This window comes from Sus scrofa, chromosome 14 (assembly GCF_054392235.1).
Source record: "Sus scrofa isolate SSC_HxYL_T2T_F1_AM1 chromosome 14, Sscrofa_HxYL_maternal_Yorkshire_Landrace_v2.0, whole genome shotgun sequence".
In the NCBI taxonomy this organism is placed as follows: Eukaryota; Metazoa; Chordata; class Mammalia; order Artiodactyla; family Suidae; genus Sus; species Sus scrofa.
Window position 1 is genome coordinate 71,705,827 of NC_139396.1, and position 21,537 is coordinate 71,727,363.

The following is a 21,537-nucleotide window of genomic DNA, read 5'->3' on the forward strand; positions in this document are numbered from 1 at the left end:
CAGTGCTTAGTGACCACCCGGGCTGAACTGACCCCGAGCCTCATGCTGGAGCTCTAGTCCCCAGCCTACCTCTCGGGCCTCATAGGTGTCAGGGACGGTGATGCGATAGGGGGCGTCGGGGATGTCATAGTAAGGCTGGTCCTTGTGAATATCCTGAAAACACACGGGCCCTCTGTCAAACCTGCTCCAAGCACCGCCTCCTTCCCTACTCCACCTGTCCCGTCTGTGACTGGGAAAGGCCAGGGCAGGCACCCCTTCACCACGTATGGGGGCGCGGGCTGGGTGGGCAGGGGCACTCACGGCACTCAGCGACAGTGACAGGGTCTGCAGGATGTCCAGCATGGTCTTCAGCACCGTCCCGCTCCAGAGCAGGTGGGGGAACCTGCACCCAGAGCCTCTCTCAGTGCTCCCTAAAGCCTGCCTCCTGCTGCCTAGCAGGGTCTCCATTATCCTGGTCACACACAGACCAGGCTCCTGCAGGGGCAGGCCTGCCCTTCAGCCCTCCCCCTCTGGCACATCCTAAAGTCTGTCTGCCTTGGCTCCCAGCCCAGCAAGAAGAGTCTGGGAGAAACAGCTTGGGGAGAGGCCTCCCTCTTTCTCTCTCCTCCCTCACCCCTCCTCCCCAGGGGCCTGGAAGACCCCAGGAGGGGTGGGGGGCTCTGGCTGGACTCTGGGCCAGAAAACAGATGGTACATGGGGTGGCCTGAGTGTTCCAGATTGAGCCCAGAGGCCCTGTGGCAGGGAGGGTGGGATTCAGACACAGCGAGGTGACCCCTGGTCAGAAGATATGCCATAAGTGGCATGACAGCTCAGAGCAAGGGGAGGTTCAGGCCACTGACCCGTTATGGCTGACACCCTGTAGGGTTATACGGCCCCTGAGAGCTGTGATGCTGAGCCCACTTTCCCTGTGCTGAGTGCACTCTCCCCTACGTTCAGACGTGCACACACATGCACACATGCAGCATCAGTACATCCAGCTTACTTGTCCACCAGACCAGACAGGTACTTGTCGGCCACCCTGCGAATCCGCTTGTGGATGTGGTTGAAGTTGACCAGCAGGAACTGCGCGTGGCGCTCCAGCTCTTCCTCATTCTCCTTGGTCTTGGCCTGGATTCAGAAGAGACAGGTGGCAGGTGCCGCATGGCCTGGCCCAAAGACGCGCGGTGGTACTCTGACAAGGCTTACTTTATCTGCCATCATGTTCAGGAAGGCGTCGAACACCTTGTCAGCTACAGCAATCACACACTGCATCATCCCTGAAATGGGAGGGTGGGGTGTCAGCAGGCGGGGGCCCACCCACTCCCCAATCTCACTGTGACACTGTTGTGACACGACACTGTCCCGCCTCCCACACTAGTCCCTCTTTTGTCCCAGGCCCCATAGGTACCCAGGCCTCAGCCTGTGCTGACTCCTGGGCTGATATGTCTTCTGGCCTCACTCTTTTTTTTTTTTTTTTGCTTTGGCCTCCTCACTTCTAAGCACAGGCATTTTAGTCTGTGTCCTCATCGAGGCTCATGTGATGCCCGAGCAAGCCAGGATTCCAGGGGAAGTGGCCCCTGTTCCACTGTGTCTTATGGCTGTCACTGGTAGGGCAGCATTCTCTCCCTACTCTACTGTAGAAGCAAGTCCTGGCGTCCAGCCCCCGCTGTGAGGCAGAGGAGGTGGGCAGCACCTCAGGGAACCTGCAAGGCACGACACCTCTGGAGGTGCACACGTGAACACTGGGACCAGGAAGCACCTCAACCCATTGCCCCTGAATCCCTGGCCATCGGTACTGCAGCCACCACTCTGGTTCTCATCAGGATGTCCCATCTTCCTCATCCTCTCTCCTCTTAGCAAGTGGGGTTCCAGAAGGAAGTCTGTCCTCTTTGGGTGCTCTTACTCAGTGGTGGAGTTAGCGTGATCACTGGTTACTCACACGGTTGCTCCTGCAGAGGCTCCTGTGTCCGCAGCATGCCCACATGCCCTTGCTTCTCCCTCCCCTATTGCTCTTCAGTTTTGGTGCCACCCGACACCCTGGCAGCACAAGATGCCCCAGCCTCATCCTGCATTTTCCTGCTCCAGCCCTCTCCAGATGAACCACTTCTTCGTGGAGCCCTGACTCCTTTCACTGGAGGCGGTAATGAGACCACAGTCCGGGTATGGAGTGCTCACTGCCTCTGGGGAACAAGGCAGAGCAACAGCACAGCATGAGCAGCACAGAGCAATGACAGAACCCTGAGGAAGCGCCCACTTGTCTCCAGGTTCATGCAGGCTCCACAGGTAGGTTAGTGAGTGACCGCCACATCGCCAGGAGGGGCTCTGGGAACCCGCGCTGACCCCCCCTCACCAGTCCCACAGGAGCCAGTCTGCACCAACCTCCTGACCATGAGCAGGAGGGCAAAGTGCTCTGCCAGGGCCTCCCGGACAGAGGCCTCATGTGAAGTGGCATCTCACAGTCCCTGGGGTGGTTTTTCAAAAGGTTTCTCCAAGGACTGATTTCTCAACAGAAGAAAAAAATGAATGGCAGCAGAGCACCTGGGGATTAGTTCTGTGTTGGTGAGAACAGAGAGATCCTCCATGTGCTGACACTCTGTGGGAAAGGGCTCCTCACTCCTGACTGTGCTTTATTAATACTAAATTTATTAATCTTGTTAACAAGAAGATAACAAAATTATAACAAGCGATGAGCTTGCTACCACTCAGCTTTCCTTGAAACATCCCCATGCCAGTTAACCAATCAGAACTCTGCCTCTAGGAAATCAATGATGTTTGCAGAAAAAGCCATTCATCCATTTGGCACTTGGAGAGCAGATGAGGAGAAAGTGTAAAAAAGAATGAAGCTACTGAATAATCTGTTCAGACTGGGGAATATCTTCAGAAAGCATAATTAAAAAAAAAAAGCCTTTAAAAAGAGTAAATATACTGTTCATTGAATCTGAAAAATTAATTTTTTGCAATCAATAAAAACAATATTTGTTTAAAAAAAACATATTTTTATGAATAATTTCTTAACTCTTTAGAAACTACTTTAGTTTCTTAAAAATTTTTACTCTGAGAATACTTGAGATGATTGTTAATACTGTTCACTGGAATAAATGCATTGTTAAACTAAGCTATATTCAAAGATTTGTAGATGCAATGTACTACATTTCCTCAAATATTTAAATTATAAACTTAACAAGATTCTTCTAAGCATTTAATTAAAGCATAGGTTTAGCATTTCAAAGTCCCTTCAATTTCTAAATACCTTATAAGTCAGCACACAGACCAATCCAGTGATGCCACAGTTCATCAGTGTCATTGTACTAATACTGACAAACAGTGCCTGTACCGTGCATTTAGATTTTTTCTTCGCTGCCTCAATTTTAGTGCCTCTTCATATTTTCATTCCTATTCTCACCTTAGGTTTGCCTCACTAGGGTTGTGGTAATGTTTGGATACTGTACGAGCATTTACTTTCCGGTTTTCCCAGGAGTATGGTCCTTTTTGGACCTCTCACGCAAGGCCTGTGAGCTAAAGGTCTGAGGACTTTTGCATTCAGGGACTAGCAGGTCCTTGTGTTCCCAAAACAGGAGGATGCAACCTCAAATCAGGTGTGCTGAAAACGCTTGTGGCTCTGAGCGGGGGGGTCCCCTGGTGAGCAGGAGGCCTGCTGAGAATAGGCCCCACAGCAAGCTCTCTGCTCTGGCTAATAGTGCCTCTTGCTGGCTGCTCTGCGGTACACCTCTGACCATCACCGGCTGGCCCTGCCTATCTGGTCACTCTGAGGCCAGCTGTGACTTTACGGGGGGGGGGGGTGCCCAGCCTCTCTCTGGATTGCATGGTTCTCTCTTGATTACACAAGATAAACAACTCTATGTCTCAACCTCATCAGTACTTAATGAAAGAAATAAAAGTTATAAATCATATGTCTGTGTATATAAGCACATATATGACATATATAACCTCCTAATGTATTGGGATATATATGTCCTAGTGTATTTGCCCTTCTTTTTTTTTTTTGGTCTTTTGTCTTTTTGCTATTTCTTGGGCCGCTCCTGAGGCATATGGAGGTTCCCAGGCTAGGGGTCGAATCGGAGCTGTTGCCACCGGCCCAGGCCAGAGCCACAGCAACTCAGGATCCGAGCCGCGTCTGCAACCTACATCACAGCTCACGGCAACGCTGGATCGTGAACCCACTGAGCAAGGGCAGGGACCGAATCCGCAACCTCATGGTTCCTAGTCGGATTCGTTAACCACTGCGCCACGATGGGAACTCTGCCCTTCTTTTTTTGTTTGTTTTGTTTTTTGGCTGTACCAAGGCACGCAGAAGTTCCCAGGCCAGGGACTGAACCTGTACCACAGCAGCAACCTAAGCCACAGCAGTGACAATGCCAGATCTTTAACCTGCTGAAACACCAGGGAACTCATCTGTCTTTTTTTAAAACTAGATAATAGAAATATCGTATCCATGTTTGAATTACAATCATTTGCCTCTGGAGCCTGGCTCTCAGTCCTCCCAGCCTGTTCTAGGCATCTGAAATGAAAAGCATGACCACTCCTTAGTAATAAGATGCCCCATGTCCCTCTTCACAGCTGAGGAGCCTGGCACCCTTCCAGCAGAGGACAGGGCTCTGTTGAAGTCTGGGGGCTGGAATGCTTTCGTACCTCAACTCTGGGTAAGGCTGATGTTCCTTCAGCTCTTGAGCCCCTCGCAGCAGTGGCAGAGCAGAAAACTAAACATTTTTTGAGATTAGGTGTTTTACATGATCTTTCCAATACTGTATATAGCTTCAGAAAACCCTTTTCCCCACATACACAGAAAGTAGGGAGCAGTACTCCTTCTATACACTTAGACTTTGACTCATCATGAGTACAAGTCAATTTACCTGATTTGTCTTTCTGAATTGCTTTATCCTCGAAGTAGCAGAACATCACCTGGAAGCGGTCAGGATCTGTTGAGCGTAGAACCCTAGCAGGAGAATAGCCTGAGTAAATCTGAAGCTGCAGGTGCTCCCTTTCTTTCCCCATCAGCTCTAACACTGCCCATACTGGAGAGGTGACTGGCAGACACCCTCCCTTGGCTGTGGGGACCCTGGAGCTGCCAGGAGGCAGGGAGAAGAGGACCAAGCAGGGGTGGGGAGCCTCACTCCCACTCACATACCAGCCCTTTTCTAATTTGTATGACAGGTTTCTTCTTTTTTTCTGTCTTTTTTGTCTTTTTAGGGCCACATCCGCAGCATATGGAGGTTCCCAGGCTAGGGGTCCAATTGGAGCTAGCTGCCAGCCTACGCCACAGCCACAGCAGCACCAGATCCGAGTCGCATCTGCGACCTACACCACAGCTCATGGCAATGTCAGATACTTAACCCACTGAGCGAGGCCAGGGATCAAACCCGCAACCTCATGGCTCCTAGTTGGATTTGTTTTCGCTGCGCCACAATGGGAATTTCTGTATGACAAGCATCTAAGCAAGAGGGTCTCATGGCACCAAATAAAGGTTAAAATAGTAGCGTTTTCCAAATATTCTTCCTTTTAAGAACATCCCCCCTCTCTTGTTTGAACCATTTGGGAAAGACCTCATTCTGTAAGTACTGCAATTGTCCTGTGACTCAAACAGTCTTCTCTGGCAATGGAACATACCCTCCTGTGGCCCAGCCATCCTGGGCCTCTGCACAGTGGGTCTAGAGGACCCATGCCGGCAGCCACGGGCAGCTGGGCAACGGGCATCTTGCTGCCGCTTCCGGCCTCCCTTCATGGGAGGCATGGTGCTTAAAGCGGGGTCTCAAACCAGATCGAGAACTATGACCTTGGGCAACTTAATCAAGTGCCCAGTGCCTCGGTTTCTTTATCTGTGAAGTGGAGGTGTAACTGCGCCCACCTCGTGGACCTGCATGCTCCATCACATTACTGTTGCTGCCATCATGACAGTCATTCTCTCTGTTGGGTCACTGGGCTTACAGATGTGTCCCTTGTGTCAGGCTGCCAGTGGGACCGTTTAGGAGCAGGCCCCTTCCCACCTCCAGTCTGCTGTCTGTGCTCCAGACTGTCCTGGAAACCCAGCCCGGGGAATCCCAAAGAGGACCGCTCCTGGAGGGGCTTGGTCTGTCAAGTGCACCAAGTCTGTGGCACCTCTCGTAACAGCTCAGATGCCTATACCCTAGGGCTTGGTAGCACCAGAGTTAGACCTGGGGTGTGTGACATGTGGCATCTGGGTTTTGTTCTTCTAGGAAAGCTTACGGGTTAGGTGGGACCAAGAAAAGCCCCTGCCTTGAGGGGCGTGGGGTATGGCGGCGGAGCTTATACCTCATGTACTCTAGCCGGTACACGGACAGCAGATAGGTGGACATGGCAAAGTCCAGCTTGTTGATGAGCGCGGATACCTCGGGGGCAGGGTCCAGCAGGTTGATGATGGTGCTGCGGAGCTCACTCAGCTCGGCCTTGGGGATGGATGGCAGGGCTTGAGTGGGCACTGGATGGGGGCCGCTTCCCCACCCACACCCATGCCCAAGCAGCCATGAGCATGGACATGGGCACTCAGGACCTGCTCTCAGTGTCCCAGAGAGCTCCACAAAGCCCCACCCAGCACCACACGTCCTGGGCAAGGCATCCTTACGGGTGTGACTGTGTCATTCTTCATGGCCGAGTTGTATTGAAGAACAGACCGCAGTGGCTCTTTGCTGGGGAAGGTGAGCAGGGGTGACTTGGTGGCGATCTCACAGACCCCTTCATACCACTCCTCCGGCCAGAGTCCTGCAAGACAGTGCAGGGCAGGTGGGCGATGTGCACCCTGGCTCAGGAAGAACGCCACGGGGCCCAAGCTGACAGCTTCTAGTTGTGGGTCTTTTGCTTGGGCCACTGTCCCCAAAGTGGGGCCCAGAAAAGTGTCTTTTTCCTAGGTCGGGCAGGTTTCCTGGGTACAAGGTGCTCCAATGCCTAAACTACATCCATGAAGCTCACCTGCGGGAAGCCACAGCTGCTGAGCACACACGAACACTGAGAGGGAGATCCTACCCACCTTGGTCCTCGCTCTTCACTGTCCCCTGGGAGAGCAGTTTCCCTTACCTGATCCCTCCACAGCAAAGCCCATCAGCACGGAATAGAGCCAGAAGTCCCGGAAGAGCTTCTGCAACCTTGGCTTCGCTTCCTTGATGGGTGGCAACCGCCGGGTGAGCTGTAGGGCCAAGTAGGAATGGAGAAAGGAGATCATGAGCACACAAACTGAAACCCACAGATACAGAACCATGACTCATTCTCCAAGCACCTTCTCAGGCCGAACAGGAGAGGGCCCGCTACGCAGTGACCAGCATTTCTTGCATGTAAATGTCCCTTCATCCGGCCAACCCTCACTGAGCCTCTAATGCCCACAGGAAGGTCCTATGCTGGGAAGGACAAGCATTTCTGCCATCAAATGGCTGGCAGGCAAAGCTACCACTCCTGGGATTGCACGCTGGGATGTCCACAGTGGGCAGATGAGAAAGAGTGGCCTGCCCAGCCATGGGAGCACAGCCCCCAAAACCAGGACCGTAGTGGTGGCGGGTGCATGGGGGGAGTGCAGTGACCTTGGGCAGAACCCTAGGGTGGGGAGCAGACAATAGCAGGGCTGAGGCTGAGGGCTGGAGGGTCTGTGCCCCTACCCTGACTGTGTCCCGCAGGTGAGAGGTGCCTCAGGTGTGGGAAATGCTTAAATCTGTACACAAGGCCTGGTGGGATGAGCAGAACTTCAGCCCCCAGGGAAGGTCAAGACCCTGCACAATGATAACCAGCCTGCAGTGTGGGGCTCTACAGTCCAAACACTTATGATCTATGAGTGCTAGGTCAGGCCAGGCGCTGGCCAGTGACAGGTGGGCTGGGTGACGCCCACTGCTGGGGGTGGGCACAGCAAGAGGGCACCTACACATGTGGCAGGTAGGACTGTAAGTCAACACAGAACTTTCTGGAAAGCAATTTCAAATACACACCAAAAATGAGATATCCCCAGCATTTCACCTAAAGTCCCATCTTTCAGAATCTATCCCCAAAAAACCAACTTAGGCACAAAAATACAGTATTTCTTATAGCAGCAAAATAAACAGAAAAATACTATACGTCTACCTTAAAGGGGCATTTAAAAAAGTTAAAGTATATTAAATATCATATTTTCTTAATGTATTTGGTGACACGGTAGACCCTATATCAACTGAAAAAGGTGCAAGATGTATGCATATGACATAGGTTTATACATGCACAGAAAAAGAAGGGGAAAAACCAGCCACATAGTAGCAATGACTGCTTCTAGGTAGCTGGGTTGGCAGGAGTCCCCATTCCTCCCACCCCCAAGTTGTTCTGCACATCCCAGAGTACTGCCACAGACCCACAGGCACAAGGAGCTCAGTGGGGACCAGAGGCACTGGGTGAACAGTGGGCAGGTACAAAGGATGCGGGGTGGGCGGACAGCAGGGGATGGAAGTGTCTCAGGCAGAAAGCCTGGAGCTCCAGGCCTGCTGGGGGCCAAGGACAGCAGGTCTAGGAAGAGGGCTGGGGGCTGGCCTGGACGAGGTCCCAGGTGGTGGTGCAGGCACAACGGGGTCCCACGGCAGCCTTGCCTGGTGCTCCAGTCCACGTAGCTCAGAGGTCCTGTGGTGCCACACAGGGACCTGACTCTGGTGGTGGTGCCAAAGGCCAGGCTTCCAGAATGGCCCCCTCCAGGGGCTAGGAAGTCCAAAGTGGCTCCAGCATAGGTGACAGAAAGCAACTCAAACCTCCACCTTTTGGAGTTCCCGTCATGGAGCAGGGGTTAACGGATCTGACTGGGAACCATGAAGTTGCGGGTTCAATTCCTGCCCTTGCTCAGTGGGTTAAGGATCTGGCCTTGTCGTGAGCTGTGGTGTAGGTTGCAGACGCGGCTAGGATCCCGCGTTGCTGTAGCTCTGGCGTAGGCTGGCAGCTACAGCTCCGATTAGACCCCTAGCCTGGGAACCTCCATATGCTGCGGGAGCGGCCCAAGAAATGGCAAAAAGACAAAAAAAAAAAAAACAAAACAAACAAAACAAAACTCCACCTTTGACTTGGGGACTACTCCTCACCCTCAGACGTCCTGGCCCCTCTACCCAGGCTCAGGCTGGGAAGTGCTCCATGGCCATGGCACCAGCTGAGCTGCCCTGGCCCCAGAAAAGGAGGATGACAGAAGGATCAGAAAAGGCCACAGAAGAGCTCTGAAGCTCCGAGATGAAGAGGCGGTATAGCTGGGTGCATCAGGACCTGGCAGGAGCATTTCTGTGCAGATGAGAGGAGCCGGAGGTTCTGGACAAGGGCCCTAGGAGAGTGTGGGGTCTTAACTGGCCCCCTATACAGGAAAGGGACTAAAAGAGGTAAAGTGCCAGTGAACTTGCCTGGACACATGGAAGAAGTCGGGGAGCAAGCTGCCTGAGACTGGATGCCTAGAGGCAAGGGGTGGCCCATGGTTCTCCCAAGCGTGGCAGCAGGTGAAGCCTCTGCAGACGCGCTCTGGTGCCCAGGGCTGCAGCGCTGCCGCACCCTCCTGACTCGCCCTCATGACCTCATGAGCCACCCTAGCATGTGGGTACACACAGACACGCATGCATCCATGCACATGGAAACAAGCAGAAGAGTCACAACAGTTAGCCTTCCATCCAGGTGCCTGGGAAATGGACGTCCATCATTCAATTCTTCTAACTACTCTGTACATTTTTAAATGTCATAATAAAAAGCTGGAAACCATACCTAACTGAGGCACACCTTTGAAGTGGAGAGAAAACACTGACTTGTGTGTGACAGAAGGTACAGCTTTAGAGGAAGACCAAAACCACACACTTTTGACAGGTGTCAGATCCAAACATGCCAGGAGTGTTACCAAGGAGTGAAACTCAGTGTTTTCAACAGTGGGTGATAGGATCAGAAATCTGGATGCATATCCAATACAGAAATCTAGGAAACAATGGAGTTCCCATTGTGGCTCAGTGGGTTAAGAACCCAACTAGTATCCACGGTCATGTCAATCTTCACAGCTACCTTCCATAGCGGGTTTGACCACCGCCCTCATTCCGGGGCGAGAGGGAGAGTGTGGGCCTGAAGAAAGCTACTCCTTGGCCAGTGCCCGGGCCCGCCATGCAGGGAGGAGGGCAGCAGGGCAGATGGACACTGGCCAGCCAGGAGTGGATAGCAATGCAGGCCGAGTGCCTCTGAGCAGCCCCAAATAACCACACTTTCCATGTCCTGAACACAACTGCCCTTGACCCACCAGAATCCTCCAGACCCCTTGCCCCCCCTGCAGACCCCCAGAGTCCTACTCTCATTTTATTTTGTTTTTTTTTCCCCATGCCATACAGAAGTTCCCCGGCCAGGGATTGAACCTGCACCTCCATAGCAACTTGAGCCACTGCAGTCGGATTCTTTTTGTCTTTTTGCCATTTCTTGGGCCGCTCCCTCAGCATATGGCGGTTTCCAGGCTAGGGGTCGAATCAGAGTTGTAGCCGCCGGCCTACGCCAGAGCCACAGCAACAGGGTATCCAAGCCGCGTCTGCAACCTATACCACAGCTCACAGCAACACCGGATCCTTAACCCACTGAGCAAGGCCAGGGGTTGAACCCGCAACCTCATGGTTCCTAGTTGGATTCGTTAACCACTGCGCCACGACGGGAACTCCTGCAGTCAGATTCTTAACTGACTATGCCACAAAGCGAACTCCTCCCTGTCATATTAGAAGGTATCTAGGGACAACATGCCAAACTCTCAGGGACAGAAGTGGGGAGCAACTCTGTGACACGGGGTCTTCTTGACAATCCAGGATATATGTATTTTTTTTTGTACTTTTTAGGGCTCAACTCATAGTATGGAGGTTCCCAGGCTAGGGGTTGAATCAGAGCTATAGCTGCTGGCCTACACCACAGCCACGCAATATCCTACACCACACCTCATGGCAACACCTGATACTTGACCCACTGAGTGAGGCCAGGGTTTGAACCTGCAACCTCATGGTTACTAGTCAGATTTATTTCCGCTGCACCCCAACAGGAACTCTGACCATCCAGAATATTCTTACAGCAGCGTTTAAATCACCAATTTAAAAACACAAACTAAAAATAAAACAATCCCTGGCCCCTGGGAATACCTAAGTGGACCCTAGGACTACATGACAGACAGGAGAGCTAGGCGGCACATCCCAACAGAGATGCAACGACCCTTGACTGCAGGCAGGCCTGGGCCAGGGTCTCTACCGCAACTTCCCCTCCACTGTCTCTGAAGGGCCGGGCTCATGGGAGGCTGGGGACATCTGCCAGGTTCCAAGTCGAGAGCTGTGATTGCTTAGAGGAAGAACTTGTGGTTCAAGGGACCCTGAGTGGTCTCCACTTGCATGGGAGCATTAGAGCTGCCACCCCAATGCAACCCAGCCCAGAGCTGAAATGTCCTGGCTGCCCCATGAGTGCATCCACAAAGATGGTCACGCCTCCGCAAGTCACCCAGCGGTGCCCAAAGGCGAAGAGAGGGCTTTGTGCTGACGAAGCTGATCGAGCTCTGTTTGATCTGGGACGTATTTACTTTGGAAAATGCAAGAGCAGCCCAGCACCAAAGTTCACACTGGTGGCCTTGGCCGATTCTGTCCCTGCAAAGCCCCTTCTCAGCAGCACAGAGGTGAGTGTTTTCTAACATTTTTTGTCGAATACGGATTCTTATTTGTGGTAGTTAGAGATGGGCAACTGGTGTGTTTCTCCATCATACACACATTCAAATGCTCTCTGCACTATCTTTGTGGGGAAATGTCTTGTTTTCCATCTGCCCAGTGGGGAGCTGACAGGCTGGAAGAGGGGACTGCACTAGTTAGAGTGGCAAGTTGGGAAGCAGGTGAAGTGGGAGGATATCTGGGTTCTGGGTCATCTCATATGGTTCAGAAAAATAATGTGTGCGTGTCACATAGGCACATATACATATGTGTGTACAGAGACCTGGTGAGTCTGCAGAAAGATACAGGGCTGTTCTGTAAGCTGTGCTTTCAACTCTCCTGTGAATCTGCAGTTATTTCATAAAAAGTGTTCACAACCCCAGGCAGCTCCTTCTGTTATACCTGCTCTGTGCCCGGAGGTGTGGATGGCTGGGCAAACGCTCTGAGGTGGGACTAAGATGTCCACCCCACTCCACGCAACTAGCATGAGAAGGCACTACAGGAAATGACCAGAAAAACAATTTTTTGAATGATCTACCTTTAAAAAAGATTGCTTCTCTGCAAAGACAGTAATCTGGATTTAAACACAAGCTAGTGATAATTTTAAAGTATCCTATTTGTTGGAGTTCCCGTCGTGGCTCAATGGTTAATGAATCTGACTAGGAACCATGAGGTTGCGGGTTCGGTCCCTGCCCTTGCTCAGTGGGTTAATGATCTGGCGTTGCCGTGAGCTGTGGTGTAGGTTGCAGACACGGTTTGGATCCTGCGTTGCTGTGGCTCTGGCGTAGGCCGGTGGCTACAGTTCCGATTAGACCTCTAGCCTGGGAACCTCCATATGCCGCGGAGTGGCCCAAAGAAATAGCAAAAAGACAAAAAAAGACAAAAAAAAGAAAAAAAAGAAAAAGAAAAAGAGCAAAACTACAAAAAAAAAAAAAAAAGTATCCTATTTATTATACTAACCGGCAAAGCAACAAAAAGATTTACTTTTCTGATTTCTAATTTTTATCCACAGAAAATATGAGAGAATAATGAAACAATGAAACCTATTTTGGGCTTTTCATCACCTTAGCCAGAAACAGGGTACAAGAAGCTTCCACATGTACTATCTGAATATGGGGGAAAATATGACTGTTTTCACCTCTGCCTCCCTATTCGGTCTCAGATTCCTTTTTCTTAACTCTTATTTATTCCACTTTTTTTTTTTTTTTTTTTTTTTTGCTTTTTAGGGCCACACCTGTGGCACATGGAGGTTCCCAGGCTAGGGGTTGAATCAGAGCTGTAGCTGCTGGCCTACACCAGAGCCACAGCAAAGCCAGATCCAAGCCACGTCTGAGACCTATACCATAGCTCACGGCAACGCCGGATCCTTAACCCACTGAGCGAGGCCAGGGATCAAGCCCTTGTCCTCATGGAGGCTAGTCAGATTCGTTTCCGCTGAGCCACAACCGGAACTCCCCAGCTGGGTTTTTTAAAACCTTATTCTCACCTCAGAAGAATATTTTCAAGTGCAGCCTAGCAAGGAGACTTCCACCAAACTGCTTACTTCCTTCTACTTTTTTTTTTTTGTCTTTTTAGGGCCATACCTGCGGCATATGGAGGCTCCCAGGCTACGGTTCGAATCAGAGACGTAGCCCTTGGCCTACACCACAGCCACAGCAATGCCAGATCGAAGCCAAGTGTGTGACCTACACCACAGCTCATGACAATGTGGGATCTTTAACCCACTGAACGAGGCCAAGGATCAAACCTGCATCCTCGCGGTTACTAGTCAGATTCATTTCCACTGAACCATGACAGGAATTCCCTTTTCTAACTTTTTAAAGCACCCTGCCATGGGTTCTATGGCAGTCACTCGATAGAAGTTGTCCCTGCACCCAGGCTACGTGTAGCACTGGGGCCTCAGCTATGTGCTGGGGGAGGTGTGGGGTGCATGGGGTAGGAAAAGCAACAGAGGTTTCAGTCAGAAGCCACGTGAGAATCCCTCTCCAGGAGAGCAAGTGAGGTGACTTGTGTTAGCAGTGCTGCAGTGGATAGAGGGGACTGGGCGGGGACACAGAGCTGGAACTCCAGGCAGACAGGCAGAGCCTCCACATGGGGGATGGGGAGGGGAGGTGCTCTTCTGCCCTGGTTCCAATGTAGCCACTGCACAGCACAGGCAGGCTCCGGATCCTGACCTGTAAATGCTGGGACCTAACAAACTTGACAAGACACTCTACTCTTTCTAGCGGGATCAGAAGGGGTGATGGGATCCTGTACAATTAAACAACAGCATAAACATCTACTGTCACTCTCCTGGAGAAACACAGAAGTACCGAATTAATAGCTCCTTTCCAAGGACAAAATTCACACCCAGAAAGACAGAAGAGAAGGACAAGGCCATCTGGTAGTCCAACTGATGAGACAGGGAGGGAGGGTGGGCAGCTTACCCTCTGTATCTATTAAAAATGAACCTTGTTTCTATAAATAGCGCCCCCTCGGGCCTTTGGGAAGAGCCTTCACTCAGACCTCATGGGCCTAGTAGCATTATTTCTAACCCCACACCAGCAGCACTTCAGGGGAAGATCTGGTCCCCTGACAGCAGTGGGAGCTGACTGACAGATACAGGGGAAAAAAGGCACACCTGCAGCTAGCCATGCACTCCCCTTCCTGTGCAGCAAGACCTTTCCTGCCTTGGCCACAATGGTCCCTACCTGGTGGGGGAGACTCTGTGCCTCCAGGGCTCAACATGGAGAAGGGAGGCCGCATTTAGTGAATGAATGACAAACTCCTGCACCCCTGAACCCTATAGTTCTGCAAACCTCTTAAAGGATCTGATCTGGGGGACCACAGACTCTCCTGGCAGGTTTACGAAGCCACCCGAAATGTGAGGTATCTATTTATATTCACCAGAACCAAAATGGTTTGGGATTGGCACCCCCAGTGCACCCTCCTGGATCAAGGCTGGGGCGGTGTCTGCCAGGATATATGTAAGTATGGGGTCTACCTCTTACTCTGTCTGGTTCTCCCTCCAGCTCTGCCAAAATGCAGCGCTCACCACACCCCCTCATGCTATTTCTTCTCCTGGCATCCGTGTGTGGCAAGCATGGCCTGGTGGGCCAGCCCGTTGATGGTGGGGAGGACCCCAAGTCTGCAGACCCCCGGTGGGGGCAAATGAAGAGCAGAAACCAAAGCAGGCCCCTCCTCCCCACTGACTTCCACAAGGACACAGTCACCAATGAGTGGATTGCAGATGGAGAGGAGGACGAGGACTACCTGGACCTGGAGAAGATCTTTGGGGATGATGACGACTACATTGACATCGTGGATGCAGTCTCGCCTGCAGACCCCATGGCCAGTGCAGGGAATGTGCTCCAGCTCTTCCCAGGCAAGAGCCGCATCCAGAGACTGAACATTCTCAATGCCAAGTTCGCCTTCAACCTCTACCGGGCACTGAAGGAGCAGGCCAGTGCCTCAGACAACATCTTCCTGGCGCCTGTGGGCATCTCCACGGCCATGGGCATGCTCTGCCTGGGCCTGCGCGGGGAGACCCACAAGCAAGTGCATGCGGCCCTGCACTTCACGGACTTTGTCAATGCCAGCAGCAAGTATGAGCTGGGCACTATCCACAACCTCTTCCGGAAGCTGACCCACCGCCTCTTCCGGAGGGACTTCGGGTACACGCTGCGGGCTGTCAACGACCTTTACGTCCAGAGGCAGTTCCCCATTCTGGATGACTTCAGAACCAAGGTCAGACAGTACTACTTTGCCGAGGTCCAGGCGGCCGACTTTGCAGACCCTGCCTTCCTATCGGAGACTAACCACCACGTTGCAAGACTCACCAAGGGCCTCATAAAGGACACTCTGCAGGACATAGACCCTGCGACTCAGATGATGATCCTGAACTGCATCTACTTTAAAGGTAAGAAATAGCCCCACGCTTCCCAAAGCAGACTCAGATGTGCCTTTTTTTTTTTTTTTTTTTTTCTTTTTCTTTTAGGGCCAAGTCCATGGCATATGGAAGTTTCCCAGGCTAGGGGTCAAATCGGAGGTACAGCTGTCAGCCTAAACCACAGCCACAGCAGTGCAGGATCCAAGCCACATCTGTGACCTATACTGAAGCTCATGGCAATGCCAGATCCTCAACCTACTGAAGGCAGGGATCAAACCTGCGTCCTCATGGATACTAGTTGGGTTTGGTACCACTAAGCCACAATGGAACATGTGGACATGCTCTCTTAGCATGCGGGTGGGTGGGCAAAAACCACGTCTGACCTCGATGTGCCCAGGAGACTCAGGTGCAGGCTCAGCTCTGGGAATGGGGAGGATCTGAGGAGGTAACAGAGCAGCTAACACTTAAAGGGCCTCCATTTTACAGACAGTGAGGAAAACGCTGCCCCAAAAGATGGTTGGTCAGGGGCAGAGCCAAGCTCTCCTAGTAGGCCATCCCTAGTGCTCTGTTAAACCAGAATCATACAAAAACCTTCTCCATATCTGGCCAGGCTGGATCTGAGTTCTTCATCAGTGAGTATGAGTGTGGACAAAGGTGGGTTCAGCTGGCGTCGCTGACATTAACACTAGAGCTTCTTTTTGGGAGGGTGGGGGCGGGTATCAACTCTTAGGTCTAGAGCAACTGCTCTGGGCCAGGCATCAAGGCCCTGCTTCAGGAGGACACCCCAACCCCCCACTTGAGCACATACTCACACACACAGGGCCCTGGGATCCCAGAAATAATCACCAAGGCCTCACTTTTAAAATGCCCAGGAGGGGAGTTCCTGTCCTGGCTCAGAGAAGACAAATCAAGTGAATGAAAACTTTTAATTCTAAGTGTTACAACCACTTTGTAAAGCATGGCGAAAACAGGTCAGGCCTCAACAGAGCTGGTTGGGGGAGGGATCCACCCTCAGGGCAGACAGCACAACCTGGGGGTGCTGCTCAACACCCACCATCACCACAGAGCAGCCCCTCCTCAGGGCGGGCCCAGATCAGAGGCAGGCCGCCCGTGGCTCAGCCTCCCCCAGGGAGTCTCCGGCTCCTTGATGGTTAGTGTCAGTAAAGAACCCAGCCTTCATTCCTGTTTATCACTCCCTCTGTCATCCTCACGCCTCCCACAGGAAGCTTCTAAAACAGTGGTTCTCAAAGTGGGGTCCCTGGACCAGCAGCATCAGTGTCACCTGGGAACTGCTTAGAAACCAAAACTCCTGGCCCCAGCCAGACTGTGGGTTCAGATGTGTGTGGGGGGCACGGAGTCTGCCTGAACCCTCTGAGAGCACTTTAATCACAGCCCGATTCCTGTCTCCCTCGCAGGGTCTTGGGTGAATAAATTCCCAGTGGAAATGACCCACAACCACAACTTCAGGCTGAATGAGCGAGAGGTGGTCAAGGTCCCCATGATGCAGACCAAAGGGGCCTTCCTGGCGGCAAGTGACCAGGAGCTGGACTGTGAGATCCTGCAGCTGGATTATGTGGGGGGCGTCAGCATGCTGGTCGTGGTCCCGCACAAGCTGTCTGGGATGAAGACCCTGGAGGCGCAGCTGACACCCCAGGTGGTGGAGAAATGGCAGAAGAGCATGACAAATAGGTACCTCTGGGGGCTGGGGCCAAGGATATCACTGTAGAGAAAGGGACAGTGTGCATGAACACCCAGCCCCACCCCTGAGCTGAGGTTAACTCAATCAAACCTCTCACTAGGCAAGAGGTGATCAGAGTACATTTGTGAGAAAGGTGTCTGCTCTCTGTGAGGATGGCATCGCCCTCGGAGCCCTGCTGCACTTCCCTGACCCCCAATATCGCTCAGCGGGTGAGAGGTAGGAAAGATGCACATGTCACCCTCTGTCCTCCAGATCCTGGCTGGGCCTATGTTCAGGAGTGAACCTGGCTGGGCCTCCCCCCAGGACAAGAATACAAAGAAATGCACTCAAGGCAGAAGCAGGCTCTTGCAGGCACCTTAGCCCACATAGCCAGGTGGTCAACGAACCCTGTTGTTTCTTCCCTAAAAACATCCCCTCCTGTAAGTTCCCACTATGGCGCAGTGGGTTAGGAATCCAACTGCAGCAGCTTGGGCCACTGCAGAGGTGTGGGTTAGATCCCTGCCCCTGTGCAGTGGGTTAAAGATATGGTGTTGCTGCAGCTACAGTGTAGATCACAACTGTGGCTCAGATATAGTCCCTGGCCTGGAAACTTCCATATGCCTTTACTCTGGCTATTTAAAAAAAAAAAAAAAAAAAAAAAAAAGTTCCTCTTGTACCTGCCTCCTTCCTAACTTCACTGCCCACAACCTTGGCCCCAAGCAGGGGGGCCCGACCAACTGGCTGTCCCACTACTCGGCCTGCCTGGCACCGGCTGCCAGACAGCGTCCCTTCCTTCTCCCTATGAACTGTATAGGCCCCCACCTGCAGGATACAGGGTGGCTGTCTGGCCTGCTGGCTCCCCTTCCCCTCCAGCCAAACCATAGGCCCAGCTCAGGGCCCCTCCCTGCCTTGTCACTAAGGCCCAGGAGAAGCTCTCCCCCCCAGGACGGCTCTATAATGAAACCCGTTCTCATATATTTTCATGTCTCGCTGACACAGAGGAGAGCCTTGACTGGCCACAGGGAAAGCAAGCTCTTGAGAAGGGGCATCTGACACCTTTCTCCCTGTAAGTGCAGACTGCTGTTGCTGTTCACAGTTACAGACTTTGGTTGCTCAGAGCTGTCCAGTGTATGACGTGCTGACCTGAGCTTCAGCTCCTTAATTAACAGAAAAGAAATAAATGGCAGCGGAGTTCCTGTTGTGGCACAGCAGAAATGAAACTGACTAGGAAGCATGAGGTTGCAGGTTTAATCCCTGGCCTTGCTCAGTAGGTTAAGGATCCAGAGTTGCTATGAGCTGTGGTATATTTATTTATTTATTTTTGTCTTTTCTAGGGCCGCACCTGTGGCATATGGAGGTTCCCAGGCTAGGGGTCTAATTGGAACTACAGCTGCTGGCCTACATGACAGCCACAGCAATGCCAGATCTGAGAGGCGTCTGCAACCTACACCACAGCTCACGGCAACGCAGGATCCTTAACCCACTGAGCAAGGCCAGGGATCAAACCCGCAACCTCCTGGGTCCTAGTCGGATTCGTTAACCACTGAGCCATGACGTTAACCTCCTGAGCTGTGGTATAGGTCGCAGATGTGACTCGGATCTGGCATTGCTATGGCTGTGGCATAGACCAGCAGCTGTATCTCCAATTAGACGCCTAGCCTGGGAATTGGGAACCTCCATATGCCGTGGGTGTGGGCCCAAAAAAAAAAGCAAAAACAAAAACAAAAATAAATAAATAAATAAAAGCCTGCAAGCAGAGACCCAAACAAGAGATTAACGGTAGACACCTCTGAGCCACAAACCAAGGACAGCTCCTTGGTCTACAGGCCGGCCACAAGCCACAGGGCAGGTGTCGAGGAATTGCCCACACAGCAGCAACTGCATGTGAATTCTGGGAGACTGAAACTGGGGCAGGGGGCAGGAAGGCTATCGGTCTTCCCCAAACCCTCAACTGACAGTACAGGATGTGAATTTTCTTCCCCTCTTTTTAGGGCCGCATCCTCGGCCTACGGAGGTTCCCAGGCTAGGGGTCTAATCAGAGCTGTAGCTGTCAGCCTACACCACAGCCGCAGCAACTCAGGATCCGAGCCTCATCTGTGACCTACACCACAGCTCACGGCAACACTGGATCCTTTACCCACTGAGCGAGGCCAGGAATAGAACCCACGTCCTCACAGATACCAGTTGGGTTCGTTAACTGCTGAGCCACGACAGGAACTCCAGGATGTGAATTTGAACAAGTATCAATTCTGTAGTAGAGGGCTAGAGGCAACTGTGTGTGTTTATGGACATTTAAGGGAGACATGACTCCTATGTCACTTGCACTCTAAACCGGTGCCCCTTTCGTCCCTGACCAGGACACGGGAGGTGCTCCTGCCTAAGTTCAAGCTGGAGAAGGACTACAACCTGGTGGAGGCCCTGCGATCCGTGGGGGTCACAGCATTGTTTGACAGGAACAGCAACTTGACAGGGATTTCAGACCAGAGGATTGCCATTGACCTGGTAACGCCTGCCCTCTGCACCTTTCCTGCCCTGTCCCCACTCCCACCCCAGGGCTGACCGTGTGGTCTCCGGAGAGGTGGCCTTCTCTGGCAGCAGCCCCAGAGCATGAGCCTGGGACCTGTCTTGCTCAGGGATGTGAGCAGTGGGCAGCCCAGAGGGGCTGTGGTGCAGAAAGTAAAGATAACACTGTTCACACAGCATGACCTCTCAGCCCAGCACCTTAGCTGATGGGTGAGTATGGAGTCTCAAGGGCTGTCCTGATCAGCTGCGTCCTGCCTCCCACATGGCCTTTCCACCATTTCCCTCAAGGCCACAAGATTATACCCTACCCCAACCCCTTGTGAATGATCGCACCACCCAAGAGCTCCCCTTTCATTCTGCCACAGTTCAAGCACCACGGCACCATCACAGTGAATGAGGAGGGCACCCAGGCTGCAGCCGTAACCACTGTGGGGTTCATGCCGCTGTCCACCCAAGCCCGCTTCAGCGTTGACCGGCCCTTCCTGTTCCTCATCCACGAGCACCGCACCGGCTGCCTGCTCTTTATGGGCAGAGTCGCCAACCCCGCCAGGTCTTAAAAGTGGTGAGGCATGGGCATCTTGAGTGTTCTGGGGCACTCTGCAATTCTGTTTCCATTCCAACAACAAGAATGAGGCGTTCTGGCACTGAGACTCCGCAGCTAACCACCTTTCCACGAGACACTGACAAGGGACCTAGAAGCTCGCTGCACTGGACTCAATTCTGCACAGTGAATGGCGTATCAGCTCGCAGAAGTCAGCGCACCTGTAATACAGCCGTCACCTGGAGGGCAACAGTACAGCCTACCAGCTTCCCCCAGCCCCTCATAGCAATCTTGGTGCCCCAGGCCCCACCAGTGCACCTCCGGCTGTTACCGGCAGCCCCTCTCCAGCAGGGCTCCTCCCGACACAGCTCTCAGAGAGAAGCTGCATGATCACTGGCAGAGTGGTGACAGCCTGCCCACCCCAAGGTCCAAGAGTGGACTGTCCTCCTGACATTTGGGTGCCCAGCACCTTGGGCTCAACCCTTTCTAGGCCCAGCCTCCAGAGTTGATGCCAGATGTCTCTGCACCCTGCTGTCCCCCATGGGTGCCTGGAGGGCAGTGTGTACATGTAGCCTGGCCTTCTACCCTAGAGCTGAATAAATACCGCCACTTTCACGGTTATAACAGTCTACTTTTTTAAGCCCAAATAACTACGAGTCTAAGTTCAAAAGAGCTGACAGATCAACAGTGATAGAGATTGACAGAGTGATTTGAGCGCCTTGAGGTGACCTGGCGCAGGGTGCAGTCTGGGTACAGGACATGGTAGCGTTGCTGGATTCTGGTTGGGTCTGCCATGGGCGGGCACATGTGGGCTCTTGAAACGCCAGTCTTCATCGGGGCATGGGCCTTCTTCCAGCCCCAGACAAAGGGACCTCAAACGTGCCTGTGGTTTGGGTCTGGTTCGAGAAGGCAGGCAATGTCCGAGGACTCTGCTTCTGGACACTCAACTCTGGGGAGACCAGAGGGTCCAGAGAAGCTGTGCAGGATGGAGGGGCCCCAGGGCCCCCAGGAGGGGCAGTGGGCAGACACCACAGAAGGCATCTGATCAGTAAGACCAGTATGGTCACAGGGGCAGCAGAGGGGCACTCCACCCTCCCCTGAGGGTCTGACTATACCACCTCCTTTTCGCAGCTGTGGAAACGAAAGCCCCAAGGGGACATGTTCTGCCCCAGGCCTGAGTCCACCCAGCAGGCCCTACTTTACCCGCTAACCCTTTCCACCTGCTCCCTACCCAATGTCTCCAGACTGTGCAGGGTGGCGGCCTTTCCCTGTCCATCTTACTAACCTGCCAGGGAAACTGGGCTTG

The 21,537-nt window shown here is 52.6% G+C and overlaps 2 protein-coding genes across 11 annotated transcripts in view; one reads left to right on the forward strand and one right to left on the reverse strand.

Moving 5' to 3' along the window:
- Window positions 1-21,537, reverse strand: part of PI4KA (phosphatidylinositol 4-kinase alpha) — a 102,249-nt gene that overhangs the window by 25,205 nt on the left and 55,507 nt on the right. For all 10 annotated transcript variants that reach the window (XM_084993990.1, XM_084993988.1, XM_084993991.1 and 7 more), the window contains 8 exons: window positions 7,027-7,135; window positions 6,578-6,714; window positions 6,268-6,401; window positions 4,851-4,933; window positions 1,186-1,256; window positions 983-1,107; window positions 301-382; window positions 70-153 (listed from right to left, as the gene is read on the reverse strand). In XM_084993990.1, the coding sequence (XP_084850116.1) occupies window positions 70-153; window positions 301-382; window positions 983-1,107; window positions 1,186-1,256; window positions 4,851-4,933; window positions 6,268-6,401; window positions 6,578-6,714; window positions 7,027-7,135 (825 nt within the window). The remainder of the gene's footprint in view (window positions 1-69; window positions 154-300; window positions 383-982; window positions 1,108-1,185; window positions 1,257-4,850; window positions 4,934-6,267; window positions 6,402-6,577; window positions 6,715-7,026; window positions 7,136-21,537) is intronic.
- SERPIND1 (serpin family D member 1) lies at window positions 11,537-20,852 on the forward strand. Its single transcript, XM_001929566.6, has 5 exons — window positions 11,537-11,593; window positions 14,633-15,519; window positions 16,905-17,178; window positions 19,525-19,669; window positions 20,056-20,852. The coding sequence occupies exons 2-5, from the start codon at window positions 14,643-14,645 to the stop codon at window positions 20,245-20,247; spliced, it is 1,488 nt and encodes a 495-aa protein (XP_001929601.1). The 5' UTR covers window positions 11,537-11,593; window positions 14,633-14,642; the 3' UTR covers window positions 20,248-20,852.

What these genes read in the sequence shown, in the direction of transcription:
- SERPIND1 (XM_001929566.6), top strand. Translation starts at nt 14,643, where the DNA reads ATGCAGCGCTCACCACACCCCCTCATGCTATTTCTTCTCCTGGCATCC. An exon ending in GAACTGCATCTACTTTAAAG is followed by an intron (nt 15,520 to 16,904) that starts GTAAGAAATAGC and finishes TCTCCCTCGCAG; the next exon opens with GGTCTTGGGTGAATAAATTC. An exon ending in CAGAAGAGCATGACAAATAG is followed by an intron (nt 17,179 to 19,524) that starts GTACCTCTGGGG and finishes GTCCCTGACCAG; the next exon opens with GACACGGGAGGTGCTCCTGC.